The 17,051-nt window shown below is 37.0% G+C and overlaps 1 protein-coding gene across 1 annotated transcript in view; it reads left to right on the top strand.

Moving 5' to 3' along the window:
* Positions 1–17,051, top strand: part of rxfp1 (relaxin family peptide receptor 1) — a gene marked incomplete at both ends in the record, with an annotated part of 111,026 nt that overhangs the window by 75,964 nt on the left and 18,011 nt on the right. Inside the window, 2 exons of the mRNA XM_079838672.1 lie at positions 9,793–9,898; positions 10,678–10,749. Coding sequence (XP_079694798.1) covers positions 9,793–9,898; positions 10,678–10,749 — 178 coding nt within the window. The remainder of the gene's footprint in view (positions 1–9,792; positions 9,899–10,677; positions 10,750–17,051) is intronic.

Below are 17,051 nucleotides of genomic sequence, written 5' to 3'. Positions count from 1 at the left end.
AACACACAAGGCAATTGTTTTGTGCTAAATTTGAAGTAATAAATGTAATGCATACAATACAATGTTTTTTATTCAAAACTGATTTTTCTTTGTTCTTCAATAACGTTCCTGCATACATTTAGAGTGTGTTGATCTTATTTCAGCAATCATCTATCCCCAGCTAGTGTTACAACTCACCCCAGTAGTGGGGTAGGTTGTAACTGTCATAAAACAGAAGCGGATTCAAGCGTGAGTGAAATCAAATAGATATTTATTTCTCAGAACACAGTTAGTAGATACAAGGGAGGTCAGATGTGTTGGCAGGCTCCTTCTCTTTACACTGTAGTAGATACCAGATAGGTCAGATGATGTTTGCAGGCTTTGATCCGGGTGACGCATATAAAAATGACTAACTCTCTTAAACACTCCCTCTATTTGCCATTTGGTAGAACAAACAGATAGCGCCGCCTCAATTTCATTATTATTATTATTGTTGTTTGCACATTTTGAGGTAATGACCATACCAATGGCTCACTTAAAGGCGCAATATGTAAGATTTTTGGATAAAAATATCCAAAAACCACTAGAACACTGTTATATATTTTGATGACTTGTGTACTTACATTATCTCAAATGTTTCCAAGAATCTTTAAATCCAGAGAAATAAGCAATTTTAACCAGGACACGGGCAATGACATCATACCAGCATTACCCTCGATTTCCAGTTTTATTTTGTAGAAACCATGGAAACGCCAAAGACACTTTAATATATTATATGTTTTATTAGACAAGGGAACAACTGTTTGGAGACATTTATAGACAGAAAACGAATTATTGTACAGCAATAAAGCATTTTCTCCGTCATACAATATGTTTTAAAATGAATTGCATACCATTTAGCAACACAAGTCATCCAGCATTTATTAATATGATATTCTAATATTGATCTAGCTTACTGCAGTGTGTGCGAACACACTGAGTAACGTTATAGCATCATTTTCAACACACTCAAATGTGTCTAATATGATCAACAGCACTGCATTACCTCACATACACTGTTAGACATTTTATTGTATTTTTGCGGTAACTTACTGGCAGCACTATTGCCAGTAAGTTACTGTAATTGCCCCTTTACAGTAGCTTACCTGTAAATGTGTTTTACAGTATGATGCCCTTACCGTAATTGAATTTTACAGTATGATGCCCTTACTGTAATTGAATTTTACAGTATGATGCCCTTACCGCAATTTCATTTTACAGTATGATGCCCTTACCGCAATTTATTTTTACAGTATAATCATTTTTACAGTAATTTTACTGTAATTTATTTTACTTTTTATTTTACAAAATATGCATATGTTAATATGTTATTACTTTATTTTGAATATTTTACATGAATGCAATAAAATAAATAATAAATTTAATAAATTCCAAATAAGAGACTTGAGTCTATGTACACATATATATATATATATATTTTTTTTTTATTCACCGTCACAATCAATTACAAAAAAAAATTTAAAATAGAGAACTGAATTCATAACAACAAATCAAAGCAGAGATCATGACGATATGGCAACAAAAAGTATGAACAAAATATCCCAGTTGGTCTTGGCTGGCCTCCATACTGGTAAACTACTGATGGCTGATCTGAAACAAAACAGAGGGAAAATGTGTGAGAAATGGTTTATCTCATCTAAATTTGTTCATGGACAGATGAGGTAACAACTTGTGCAACAGCAGTTATTCATAGTTATACTTGTTATATTATTATTATTATTATTCATAGTTATACTTATATTATATATCTCTATCCCGAGGACAAGCGTGCGCGCTCTGGAGATTATCACGTGAAACGAAACAATACCCAATCAGAAAGCAAGCTGCTGACGGAAGACACCTCCCTCCAGCTCACGCTGGAACATGTAAAGGCCATGTTCACACCATCTCCATTACTTCATCTAAACATTTTCCTCCCCCCCCCCCCCCAAATTTTCTTTAAAAAGCATTCCATACACTATCAGGGTATATACAGAACTTTTTTGGAAAGATATTTCATTTACGCTACTATAGTTGCAGCTTGAAGTCGCGCTGGTATTAAAAAATATTTTGAAGGTATTAAAAAAGGTAGTAAAAGGTATTAAATTCAACTTAAAGGGTTAGTTCACCCAAAAATGAAAATTCTGTCATTAATTACTGATCCTCATGTCGATTCAGCGGTTTGAATCGCCAAATTTCAGCAGTTTGGCGGTTTGATACGCGATCCGAATCATCATTCGGCTCAGTGATTCATAACGCTTCGAAGCTTCATGATGCCTTGTTTTGAAATCGTCATCACTATGTAAGTCGTTATTTAGGGTTTTTTTGCGCACAAAAACTATTGTCGCCGATTCATAAAGTTATTGTAGAACCACTGTAGTGAGATGGACTTTGTAACGATGTCTTTAGTACCTTTTAAGGGTTTTGAGAGTGAACCGTGCCATTGTGCCAATGGAGGCCTTTCAGAGCCATCAGATTTACACTAAAATATCTTAATTTCTGTTCCGAAGATGAACGGAGGTCTGACGGGTGTCGAACGACATGAGGGTAAGTAATTAATGACAGAATTTTCATTTTTGGGTGAACTAACCCTTTAAGTTGAATTTAATACCTTTTACTACCTTTTTTAATACCTTCAAAATATTTTTTAATACCAGCGCGACTTCAAGCTGCAACTATAGTAGCGTAAATGAAATATCTTTCCAAATGGAATAACATATTGCCCACAGAGATGAGAATAGAAATAAAGACAGAAGAGGAAGGAGACATCTTCATAGTTCATGCAGTGTACAGAGGGAAACGAGAGCAATTTTCAAGGTGCAATATAGATTTTTTTCTTTTTCATTTTAAATCATGAAGGCGAGTCAGTGGATATCACACAAAAACGCAATGTGCGCGAGAGTCGGTGAAGTCTCACACCTGGTCAATTATTCACTACTGAAAGTGAACGTAAAATCTGACAAGCTTTCGGCGCATATTCTCACAGAGACAAGAGATATCTCGTTATTTATATAAATCTGCTTTAACATATGCTGATAACGTATAGCCTATAACTGTCTGTATTTATATTCTTAATATTTCTCTTGTGGCCCATATTGTGAAACTAATTAGAAGAGAAGTATAGGCCCATTTCGTGTTAAACAAGTTGTTTTTGAAATAAAGCTGCTCTTACTTTCTGATAATACTGATATTATTGTAGTGTTCTGACATATTATAGACTGATAATCATTTTAATTATAGGCCTACAATTCCTTGTTTAATTGGGCAAAATGTATTTAAATAATGAGGAGTAAGCTAATCTATCTATTATTTTATTATGCAACTTGTCGGTTGTGCATTGATGCATTATGAAATTATCACGGGGGCAAATTAAATGTATTATCAATTTAATAATAAAAGTAGACCTACCCTAATAATAATAATAATAATTTATATACATAAATAGTAAATGCTAAATCTTCACTCATACAGTGAGCAGACAAGTCGCGCTCGAGGATCTGAGCCATGGTGTGAGCATATAAACCGTGAGCTTTGGCTTTACATCGCATGCGATCTACTCGTACAGTGTGAGTAGATAACCTTGCTGAAATCGCACAGAAATCGCACAGTGTATGCCAAGCTTTAAGCAACTTGCATATTTCGAAACAGCTCTTCAATGCCATCTAGGGGTGTAACGATTCGTTTTAACAACGATACGATTCGTATCACGATTTGAGGTTGTCGATACGATTCAAGGACGGTATTGGTTAATTTAGAACGATACAATCCGAAACGATTCAGTGACTTGAAATCGATTCAGTAACTTTTTAGCCAAAAATTGTGTGACTGAAATAAATATCTGGATACTGGTCAGTGCAGGTGAAATTTCCAAGATTCCTGTTGTTTCTTGTAAGGGAATCCGGTATATCAATTAATTATGGATATAAACAAACAAGTAAACAACAATTAATGGCAAATGCATTAAAATTTTATTTGAATAAAGTGCAACCAACAGTTTAGGTTGAATTAACAGGAAGTTAACCTTTTCTGCTCTCATTTTCAATATTCAATACATTTTCAATAAAAGCACAGTAAGTGCAACCAACATTTCAACAGTAGGTTAACCTGCTACTTCTGCTTTTGTTTTCCAACATAAAAATATTACAATATTAATATCAAAAATAAAGTGCAACTAACTTCTCTTCAGGTTTAATTAATAGTAAGTTTACCTGCTACTTTTGCTGTTGTTTTTCAACATTAAAATAATACAAATACAATATTAATATCAAAAATAAAGTGCAACCAACATTTCTTCAGATTGAATAAACTGGCCTGCTACTACTCTCAGTTTAATAAACAAACAATATTTAACAAAAGATAAAATGTAACGAACTACTCTTCAATGACTCTACAGATTTCTTTTTCAACAATATCAACATGATCTGACTGCAGAACACTTCTCTGTGCGTTCACTATGTCGCCAGCAGTACTAAAAACTCGCTCTGCTGGCACACTGGTGTCAGGAATGCACAGGTAACAAGCAAGGGTTGAAAGGACAGGTAGCTCTTTCTCCTGGTGGCTTGATAATTTCTCGCTCGTTGGCTTCTCCTCTGCCATGCGCCATGCTATGTTTTGTTTTCTCAAGCCCCGTTCACACCGCCAGCAGCACGCAGCGACAAAGCGACACGATCCCATTCATTTCAATGAGCGCTGCTGCTGCTGGTGCATTGCGATGATGTCACAGATAGGCAGACTGAATCGAGTAACGTTTAACGCCTTTATCATTAAAAGTGCTAAGAAAAAACATCCATATAAAGTCTGACGTGCTTAAATCCAATGCGTTATTTCCTATGATCGATACAATCGATTGATTACCTTTTAAAACGATGTTAGATCGATATATGTCGTCCGGAAGGCCAACTTGCCGAGCACAGATCGATGTAGTTAGATCATAGGAAAATAAATCGATACATCGATGTAGTAGATGAATCGTTACACCCCTAATGCCATCGTTCAAATTGAAAGAGTGGTGTTTAGTTGCAAGGTCTAAACACCTCAGAACCTCAGCTCTGGTGTAGCGGTGGTGATCGGGCATAGCGTCTGCTGTCTGACGCCTGTCACGCACCTGTTGATAAAGCTGCTTGGAATAACGTTAGGCTACTGCTGACTGCAGTGGTTTGAATCGGGAGAGCAGTCGGGGTTGAGGAAAAAAAAAGTAGAGGTTGAGGTCGTTGATGCATCCGTAGTGCAGAACATTGATATGGGAAGCTGCTCGCTACGTCCGCGCATCCTAGCTTGGTGGCTGCTATATGATTAACGTAACATGCGATTTGACGCCATTCACCCCCACCCAGGTTATATTAATTGTCTTCTTGCAGACGTGGCAATAAGCCTCGCGGCTGTTGCAAACTACTGGCCTAAGCCAGTCTTTAAATCGTGAGTCCTCCAGCCAGAGGTCCGAGAACTTGCATTTCCCCATGCTTTAATTACTGAATGGAAGCGAGCTCGCGTACATGTTTGTCAGCAAGCCAGCCGCGGACCCAGTTTGTTTCAGCGCACGCGAATGAACACCACCTCACACGATATCGCGCAGGTCCTACTCTAAACATATAAATAAATCCACGCGAATTTTAGAAAAAAAAGGCCTGTACTTAACACAAATTGAAAATGTATCTAAAAAAAATTGGGCCCGAAAATGTAATACCTCGTCAGATGACGTTTACTACTTTTTACTGCCCTTAATTTTGGCTACTTTCATTTACTACCTTTTACAACCCCGCTGACACCCTGACTATAAGCGCAATTTCATGATATGATATACTTCATATCGCCTGTGGTGTGGTAGGCAAACGTCACCTCCTGCTCAACTGACATCTTATGCTGCCTTCACGTGCTATAGGAATTACTGAACTAGTTTCCTAGTTAAAAAATTGGACATGAACGCCCTCTCAAGTCAAAATCTGAATGTGATGAGCTCGTAATCACAACTTCAGAAGTGGGAAGTAGGAAATTTCTAGCACATGAAGGAAGCATAAGACGAGGTTGGCTGAAAATTAAAAAATAAAAGTCTCTCAGAAATTGAAAATAATTAAATACTTGCACCTGTACATACTTGCATGATTAGTTTTTAGTTCAGGTTTTAGTTGTATTCCAGCTTTGTCCGTTTCTCCGTCTATTCCTCAGTCTCTCTGTTTTCTGGTCACTCATTGGATATGATCTGCATATAAAATAATGTATACATATTTTGGTAACACTTTACAATAAGTTTGTATTAGTTAACATTAGTTAATGCATTAGTTAACATGAACTAACCATGAACAACACCTCTGTTCAGCATTAGTTAATCTTTGTTAACGTTAGTTCATAAAAATACAGCTGTTCATGGTTTGTTCATGTTAGTTTACAGTGCATTAACTAATGCTAACAAGATTTTAATAATGCATTAGTAGATGTTGAAATTAACATTAACAAAGATAAATAAATGCTTTATAAGTGCAGTTCATTATTAGTTCATGTTAACTAATGTAGTTAACTAATGAACCGTATTGTAAAGTGTTACCCAAATTTTTAAGTGCATACAATGAATCATTTTTAATTACTTTGTCATGTTATGCAGTGACATATCCCACATGAGACTAAACAGTCACAACAAGATAACAAATAGATGGCAAGTAGGAAATGTAGGCAACAAGTATTGTTGAAATAATAAAATGTTATGCATTAAAAGACGTTAATCACATAATGTTAGTCAAAATATATACGTACAAAGCGAAAGATGCTCAGTGCTGTGGCTCTTTCTGGGGTGTTGTTAGCTCCTGTTGACACAAGAGAGAAAAATAATAAATTTTCATCAATGTTTATTGACTAATGGTGCCTAAATGTTTTGCACATGATAATTCACAGATATAGGATGACTGCTAGATTGACCACTTAAGTTACACAATCAAATGACTATCAACACTGAAAAAAGAGAGAAGACAATAATAGAGCCTTCAGTGGCATGTAAAAATGAATTCATATGAAATAACATAATAAATAAGAAGCCACAATGAACATACTTGAACTAATTATTATTTTACTTGAATATATATTAATCCTCTGGTGTATACACTGGCGTAAATGTTCTTTTTGAGAGAGAGAGAGAGAGAGAGAGAGAGAGAGAGAGAGAGAGAGAGAGAGAGAGAGAGAGAGAGAGAGAGAGAGAGAGAGAGAGAGAGAGAGAGACACACACACACACACACCGAGAGACACACACACACCGAGAGAGACACACACACCGAGAGACACACACACACACACACACACACACACACACACACACACACACACACACAGAGAGAGAGAGAGACACACACACAAACACACACACACCGAGAGAGACACACACACCGAGAGAGACACACACACACACACACACACACACACACACACACACACACACACACACACCGAGAGACACACACACACACACACACACACACACACACACACACACACACCGAGACACCGCTCAGGCGCTAACGTTACTTCAAATGGCGTCACACACATTTACGTTAACTGTCAACGAAAATATGTAACTATAACTGGCCGTGAAAAGACGGAAACCATTGTTCGCGTAAATACAACATTTGGTACATAATGTACAATGCAGGTAACAGTTAGCGTTAGTCAATTGTATGCAAATTTAATGGGTTATGAAAGCGGTTGAGGAAAACGAACAGTTCCCCGAGACTGTCATATAGTAATAGCAATTCGATATTATTATGTACTTTCTTCATATATGTAGCTATATTTAATGGATATTGGTTTACGTTTTAAAAGTATCAAAGACATTTGTGACGAATTTGTCAAGTAAAAACTTTCTTACCTCAGGAAAACTCGCAGCTGATGTCTGGCGATCCGATCCACAGGCAGGGACGTCCGTTATGCGCGCACTCGACACAAACCTCATTTGCGCGGGCTTGGCACTCGAGTAAACAATTTAAATTATGTGAGGTGTAAGCAGTAAGTTTATAAATATATTTTTTAAACATTTAAAAATGACATTTATATCACCACACTTGTACTGTTATTACTCTGGCATTAAAATAATAATGAATAAAATAAAATGACGGATCATGATATAAAATGCTAACGTGTGTGTAGCCTACCGTTAGCATTTTATATCTCATGATCCGTCATTTTATTTTGCAACGTACAGTTATAGCCAAAAAATAAACAAGTAATGAAATTTCACTTTGCCCTCAGCCTAAAGGATTTGCCAGGGAACAAATTATCGATCCATGAGAGCATATGGGCCGTTAAATCTCCACTAGTCTGGAGATGCCACAGAGACATCAGAGCCAGCGGCAGACGTCAGAAGGACTAGCCGAGGAAAGTCTACTCTCGCCGGTAAACAAGCGCGGAACGCCGCTGACTCACTGGAGCTCACAACTCCGAAAACACCAGATAAAATGTTAAAATAGGCACTCTTCTTATAAATAAACCACAGATTTGAGCTTTAAACAACTACATTACCGACTGAAAAAGTCTTAAAACTACGTTTTGTCACTCATTAACAGTAGATTTTAACACAAAAAGACGTGTAAACACAGCCCATGTCAGTCATTTATCAACTAGACGAGCCGCTGGCAGAAGCTCCGTCTATGAGGCGAATTCGAAATACATTTATATAACACTAATACTTTACTCTATTTATTCTATACTCTATTTTTTTCCTCTTTTTGAAAGTTGTGAAATCACTATTGTGGAGTTTTTCTTTTGCTATTTGAGCAAATGGGCACACAAAAAATATATAATTAATGTATTCTCTCATTCACCGCTATAAAAATTTAACCCAACTATGACGACTTCCGCTCTGAGAAACCCGAAAATGTGAAAAGGGTAGGAGAAAATACTAAATATAAAAATTACTTCTTTGTCTCCCACAAAGAACTAATTTTACATCCTTCCATCCACATGTTTTTTTTTTACTTTTAAATATCCAGTGTGTGTGTGTGTGTATTCTTTGTTTACAGTAGCACTACTGCTTTTACGTAAACAGTAAAATACTGCAAATTCCCATATACAGTAAGTTACTGTAAATTTCATTAAAAATACCCACAATGCAGTGCATATTACAGTAGCTAACCGTAAATAATATAAATGGTATTTTACTGGGCTTTTTTGCGGTAAGTAACTGTAAAATTGCGGTAAAGTCTAACAGTGTACGCTTGACCGGAAGAAGCGGCGACCGTGAACAATAAAAGTTCTGCTGCTGTCGAGCCGTGTGTCGCGCTTGCGTTCCGCTCCAGCTGCTTTCAGCCCAACCCTGCTACATACTACAGAAACGTTAATAATCTCATCCATGATCATGATTTCTGCCCGAGTCCTGTCCCGATTCTTTTCCACCGGCTGTGAGGTGAAGACTACAACTCCCAAGATTCCGTGCTCAATCTCGGCGTCATCAAGCCACGCCTTTGTTTTGAATTGGTGACCTCTAGCGGCAAAAAACTACATATCGTGGCTTTAAGAATGTATTTATACACTTGACCTTTAAAAAATTGATTTCTCTTGAGTGCTCAGATTAATCTAATTGGGAATTCTTAGTGGAACTTATCCTTAACGCTAGCTGACAAAGACCAGTGTGCAGAAATTATTTAGTGCTTATTAGTTCAGCATGACTGTTCGCATATTAAGTATTACTACTTAAATGGTAGATCAAGCCGTAATGCAAAGCTACTTTCTGAATGCTAAGTGGTGTTTAAAAAATGCTGTCTCGTTCTCTTTCTTTATCTGTCCTTTTCTGTCACGCAGTGCTTGGGACTGTCCCAGCTGAGTGCCAGTGCAGGGACCTGGAGCTGGACTGTGACGGTGCACATTTTAAAGATGTCCCCACTGTATCCATTAATGTCACCATGATGTGAGTTTTATGCCCTGTGTGTGGAGTGTGGCTGCAGGTTGTTGTTGAGTTTGTGTGACTGATGAGCATGAGATACCAAGGCCCTGTGCTTCACAGAAGCTGACATGCTTTACTCTAAATGATGATGTAGGGGACTGGAAACAAAGAGTTGCGTTTCCAAATAGTTTACGTTCTGTATAAAACAAGAGATGATTGCGTCAGAAAACTAGTGTGATGTATTTGATTTTGAGTCTTAATCGACTCTGAGTGCCTTCAATTTATGATTTTGGAGCACTGAAATGAGATAATTGCATTAAAGGTAATTGTGTCAGTATCATTCTCCACACAACTGTGAAGCTTCGTTCTCATTTTCGCTCAGTGCCTCATGAAAATCTCTATTGTTCACATAATAACTGGCTGATATAAAGCTTTCTAGCTGTTTAATATGTGGATATGAAATTCATATTTATGTATCAGTTGAAGCTGCTTTTTAATTAAGGTTTCCCTTTCATTTTCCTGTATTGCGGCTCAGTTTGATTTTCCGCTGTTCATTAGTATGCCACTGCCAAACAGTCTATCTATCTATCTATCTATCTATCTATCTATCTATCTATCTATCTATCTATCTATCTATCTATCTATCTATCTATCTATCTATCTATCTATCTGTCTATCTGTCTATCTGTCTATCTGTCTGTCTGTCTGTCTGTCTGTCTGTCTGTCTGTCTGTCTGTCTGTCTGTCTATCGTTCTTTGCACTCTATTATAATATGTACATTTCTTTTCATTTAATCTCTTCAGGTCCCTGCAGAGGAACCGGCTGAGGAAGCTAAATGCTGACATGTTCTTTATGTACCAGAGCCTTCAAAAGCTGTAAGAGCCTCTCTGCTTCACTAAGTATATCTCCGTCTTTTCATTGGACTGTGTTGATGCTGTAAAGCTATTATTGCTTTCTTGGCATTATCGCAGGTGTTTTTCAAAACGTTGCTTGCTGGTCTTCACCGTGCTATCGTAGTGAGAAGTGTGTAAAAATAGAGAAGATACTGAGTAAGATTAAACAATCCCTGTGGAGTAAAACATTCAGTGCTCTCCACAGGAGCGAGCTGCGAATTGAAGTACTTGAGAGAGTGACAAAAATGGCTCAATGTTTTTCTTTCCCCAGCTGTTGAATTTATCAAGTGTGTTTGCATGTCTTAATCTGACATTCTCTCTTGTGCGTATCGTCTAGATGTTTTGTTCAGAAGTACCAGCTGAGTCAAACAAAATCTTTAAAAAAAATATAAACAAAATATTTTTGTCCTCACCCAAATGCCATACTTGATCTAGTGACAGAGCTTCGGTGTGTGAACAAACTTCATTTCAGAAGTGGCGCACACACAAAAACAAAAAGAATGATGTGGGAATAGAAGCCACAATACATGTTTTGTGGAGCTCAAAGTTGTGTAAGATTTGTATTTTTTTAGTTTAATGACAGAGCCGTTGGGAATTAATATGAATACAGTATGAAAAGTTTGATTTTAGCAGTGCAATGAGGTTTAGATGAGGTGGCAATGACTAGTCAATAGAAGAGTAAATTTAACCGGATTTTAGTGGTCTGAAGTAAAAAACTTGAGCCCATCAAGTTTCTGTGACAGTCTGATCCCAATATATGTCCCTTTTCAAAAGTTTAGAGGTCAGTAAGACCCTTTTTCCCACTGAAAGCCGCACAACTGTTTTTAACATTGGTAATACAGTTTTTCTCAGTCGCTTTGCTCAAAACTACCTGTTCAATCTTCACATAATTGTGTCACTTGTGCACATCAAAAAAGCAGTTTCTCATTTCTTTGAACAAGTTGCAAATGCTTTGCTACATCCATGCAAATGATTATGTACAATTCTCTGCTGTTGATCAAAATGTATTATAATGGGTCTCTGTTGAATAGTCTCACCCCCACAACATTTAGGCTTTAGTTCATAGCATAAGTCTTTATATGCAAAATGGTTGAACAAGTTGTCATAATATGTCAAGCATATTTCTATACATTTCCATTAGACTTTTTTCTAAAGATATTGGTTGTGATGTGGATGAGAATTTGTGGCCCAACAGACAGGAACGTCAGGAGGTGTAGGAACACTGCACTGTAATTCCTACAGCACTGCATGGACAGTTTTCCCTAAGGAAGATTGTCCCATGTTCACATTTCTACTTTTGTTTTGTTTTTTCTTTGTCGCAATGACATGGTCTGTCAACAAATTACAAATTACAGTTGATAGGCGAACGTTCGTATGCTGGAGAATTGGCTTTGTTTAAGATAAAATGGACATAAAATGGACAAATACGACCTGCTCAGGGGCGTCGCACCCGTGGGGACACTTTTCCCGGTGAGAGGGTTCAACACCCGCACGTTTTATGCAGTTTTTCCGCAGTTTTGCACCAACACCTTACAGCAGTTGCTCCTCCGTTTCTCTGGCCGCTCTGTGTCTGCGCTCGCTGCGGCTGCCTCCCCATTTCAAAAATGTATTTTGCCTATTAAATGCAAAGTTTTTAATTTCCAAAGCATTTCTAAATTAAGTTCATATTTCCAACAAATTAAATTCTGAGCCAAAATAACGAAGTGGTGCTCAAGTAGGCTATAAGGCGCTTTCCTTGCCATTAATGCTTAATAACACTCCTATGTCTCCGATGTGGTGGCCGGGACATAGACCTACCAACATCTGTGGCATAATTTTTGGAATGACTTATCGAATATTGCTGAACTACTGCACAATGTTTCAAACGAATGGAAAATTCTGAGTTTTGGTGAGTGATTCGTTAAATGACTCTAACATGACTGTTGCAGCTCGGCAAGTTTTCTCATGTGAGATGTTATGCGCACACACTGAATTTGGCTTCTCAGCGAGCGCTAAAGTTGTTTTTCTTCTTTATGTACGCACAGATGCTGCTGAGGCTGAGCGTAACAGCACGACTCGACGTCAAAAGTGCGAGATATGCAAGTAGCTAAACTAAACATTTCATATTTGACAGCTCCTTCTTTAAGTCAGAAATGTTTAACAAATGACCAAAAATTCAGGCAAATTAACAAACCTTTGCCAAATTTTGCCATTTTGATTTGAAATAGGCCTATGTAATGTAATTTATAATTTAATTAACAAACAAGATATATTAACAAAATAATATTAGTAATAAATGTGTGCATATTTTAAATTTAATAATTCCATGTGTAGCTCTCAGTAAATAAAAAAGCTAAACTTTTTTCAGCCTGTATTGGGCATAAGATTAGTAATGAATGTGGGCATTTTGTGAATTAATTTAATAATTTTAGTTAGGCTAACTACCTAGCTTTCCTGTTAGCATTCTGTAAATTAACATGTCTACAAAAATGATTAATAAAACATATACATATCAGTTAAACATATGTTTACTTTCTTCACTGACAAAAATGGAAAAACTTTATTAGTCATATCTGCTCACTGACATGGTTTTCTTTTTTTTTTTTTATTCTTTTTTTTTTTTTTTGATTTTACAGGTCCATACATTACAATCAATGATATTACCTGTCATACTTCTCATTAAGACATCTGCAAATGTACATTAATAACCCATAAAAAAAAGAAAAGCATCACAGGCTCGGTAAGTAGTACTAACGTAAGCAAGGGTCCAATAGGCCTTCATTCTACATTACATATGCTTAATAATTTTTAGACATAGTAAAATCAGAACGAGAACTAAAACAAACATGATGGGATAAACCTCAATGACTCACAAAGCCCTCTTCCGAGGGGGAATAGAGGAAAAAAAAAAAAAAAGAAAAAAAAAAAACAATACCGAAATCCATTTTAAACAAATGATAGTCGTAATGGAGTGATATACGTTATCCATCTTTCCCATCTTTTCAAAAAAGTCCCCTGCTGCAATCTCAAAGCAAAAGTAATCCTTTCCATCTTGAAAATATCATAGATAATGTCAATCCATTCCTCCACGGTAGGTTTTCCTGGTTTTAACCACCTTCTAGTAATAGCTTTTCTACTAGCAGCACTTAGGATTTGAAATAAGTATTTGACATGAGAAGAAACATTTTCTGTTGTTAAGGCACCTAAATATAAAGACTCAAATTTAAATTGAATGTCCATCTGAAAAATGCTTTGCAAAATTTTATAAACCTCCCGCCAAAATGGAATCAATAATGTACAGGACCAAAAAATGTGAAAATGATTTGCTTCGAGGCACCCACATTGTCGCCAGCAAGCCGAAGAATTGGTGTAGTGCTTCTTCTGAGCTGGAGTAATGAAAAACCTCAGTTTTCCACTGTATCTCACATAAGTTCTCCCAATCTTCTTCCTTTAGAACAAAGTTTCCTTCCCGTTCCCATTTTTGCTTTACATACAGTGAACTACCTTTTGTTTGTTGTAGCCCCTTGTATATTCTTGCGATGAGCTTCCGGTTAGAGCCAGCAAGATAAGCCTCTATAAACACTTTTAACAAAATGTTATCCCAGCCTACCGTACACTTCTTCTGCATTTGGTCAATATAATGCCGGACCTGAAGGAATCTGTAAAAATCGTCGTTAACTAAGCCAAATTGCCTCTTCAGATTTTGAAAGCTATTTATAGTCCCCTTATGCAAAAATGTACAGTACGCTGTTAAACCTTGTGAAGTCCATCTCTTAAATCTTGCGTCCCATCTATTAGGCAAAAAATCGGCATCAAATGCACACCATCTCAGGACCTTTACCCCATCCTTCAGGTTACTTTGAGCTATTACCTTGCTCCATATCTTAAGTGACAAACATATCCATGGGTTTCCCAATTCCTTTAAATTGTACAACAGGTCCTTATCCCCGATTGCAGCCTGAATTGGAAATTCATCTGACATAGCACCCTCAATCTCCTTCCATCTAGCACAGTAATCTGGGTTGCACCAGCATACTAATGGCCTCAATTGAGCAGCAGTATAGTAGTCTTTTAAGCATGGGAGAGCGGCCCCGCCCTTGTTTTTTGTCAATTGTAAACTCTGGTATCTAATTCTTGGCCTTCGTCCCTGCCAAATGAACCTTGAAATATACTTGTCCCACTCCTGAAATTGTTGGTCAGGTATATCTAGTGGAAGAGATTGAAAGAGATACAGCAATTTCGGCAAGATAACCATTTTGACAGATTCCACGTGTGATCCGAAACTAAGAAAAGGTAGAAGGTCCCATCTCCTTATGTCTTCCCTAATCTTTTTATTCAAGGGGAGGTAGTTAAGTGAGAACAATTTTGTCAAGTCTATTGGAATGTTTACCCCCAAATACCTAATTGAAACAGAGTCCCATTTCAAATTATACTTATTTTTCATATTAACAGAAGGGCTGTAATTAAAACAGAGAATTTGTGTTTTTGGAACATTCAGCTTATATCCAGAGAAGGATCCATATTGCTCCAATAATTCCAATAGTCGTGCCAAAGACTGCTCAGGGTCGGTTAAATACACCAGTACATCATCAGCCAACAACGAAATAATTTGTTCTCCCCCATACATAGCAATTCCTTTAATATTGTTGTCCTGAATGATCCATTGGCTCAGGGGCTCAATAAAAATTGCAAACAGGAGGGGACTAATTGGGCAGCCCTGTCTTGTTCCTCTTTCTAATGTAAAGGGGCTAGAGACAGCCCCATTTATTTTAATTCTTGCCCTTGGGTTATCATAGAGAGCTTGTAATGTTTTAATAAATGTACTATGAAATCCAAATTTGTCCAAAACTTTATATAAAAAAGACCAATTTACACAGTCAAACGCTTTTTCTGCGTCCAGCCCCACTAGTACTGCATCTAAATTATATTCTGTTATATGGTTAATTACATGTAAAGTCCTTCTGATACTGTCTTGAGTTTGTCTTCCACGAATAAAACCCGTCTGGTCAAGACTAATAATTAATGGTAGCAGTCCCTCTATTCGTTTGGCTAGTATATGGGTAAATATTTTATAATCCTGGTTCAACACGCTTATTGGTCTAAAATTACCGCATTCAGACTTGTCCTTCCCCTCCTTCGGAATTAAAGATATTACCGCCTCCCTCCAGGAGGGAGGTATACTGTTCTCTTTAAGTACCCAATTAAAGGTGGACTGCAGCACAGGGGTCAAAGAACCCTCCATGACTCTGTACCATTCGGAAGGGAACCCGTCCGGACCTGGAGCCTTATTTGGTTTAAGATGCGATATGGCTGAGCGAATTTCTTTCTCTGTTATTTCTGCTACGAGATTCCTACTTTGTTCACTATTCAATTTAGGCAGATGAATTTTCTGAAAGAAATCCTCCATTTTCCCTCCATCTATTTGAGGTTGGGAATATAGTTTTTTATAATAATTTTCAAAACAATCTTGTATTTCATTTAATTTGTAATGCATAGAATTAGTAATAGGATTTTTTATTTTATGAATTGAATTCTCTGCTTGTTGTTTTTTCAGCCTATAAGCTAGTAGTTTGCTGGCTTTCCCACCCCCTTCATAATATTTCTGCTTTGTAAAAATTAACTTTTTTTGTATATCCTTCGTATAAATCTCATTTATTTCGTTCTTTTTCTTCCTAAATAGCTCTCTATTTTTTTTATCATTTGTGTCTTTGTGGTGTTGTTCCAATTGTTTTAATTCTACTTCCAACTGAATTAGCTCTTTTTGTCTTATTCTCTTTAGATGAGCACTGTATCCAATTATCTTGCCTCGAAGCACAGCTTTACATGCATCCCATAATATTGGAGGGGGAACTTCCCCATTGTCATTCTGTTCTAAGTATTCAGCAATATCCTTCTTAATTTGTTCCTTCATCTGACTCAGTACAAATGTGTTCAACCTCCATAAGGTGTCTTTCCGGTATTGTTCCAGATTTAGTTTTAAATACATGGGGCTATGGTCTGAAAGGTCCATGCTCCCTACATCGCAATCCACTACCCTGTTTAGATCTTGAGCAAAAGTAAAAAAAATAATCAATCCTCGAATACGCCAAGTGTGGATTTGAAAAAAAAGTGTAGTCTCTCTTTGAAGGGTTTAATTCTCTCCAGATATCAATTAACCCGATTTCTTTCATAGCCAGATTGATCTTTTTACTTATAAAATTGGGCTGGGCTGTGTGTGTATTTGAGGTGTCCAGTTTAGGATTTAACCTAATGTTGAGATCCCCTCCGCAGATTAGGACCCCATGGGTCTCTGCTGTTATTAAATC

Source organism: Gobio gobio (genome assembly GCF_949357685.1).
Source record: "Gobio gobio genome assembly, chromosome: 16".
Lineage (NCBI taxonomy): Eukaryota > Metazoa > Chordata > Actinopteri > Cypriniformes > Gobionidae > Gobio > Gobio gobio.
The sequence above is the reverse complement of the archived record's forward strand: the minus strand, read 5'-3'. Positions and strand labels throughout refer to the sequence as shown.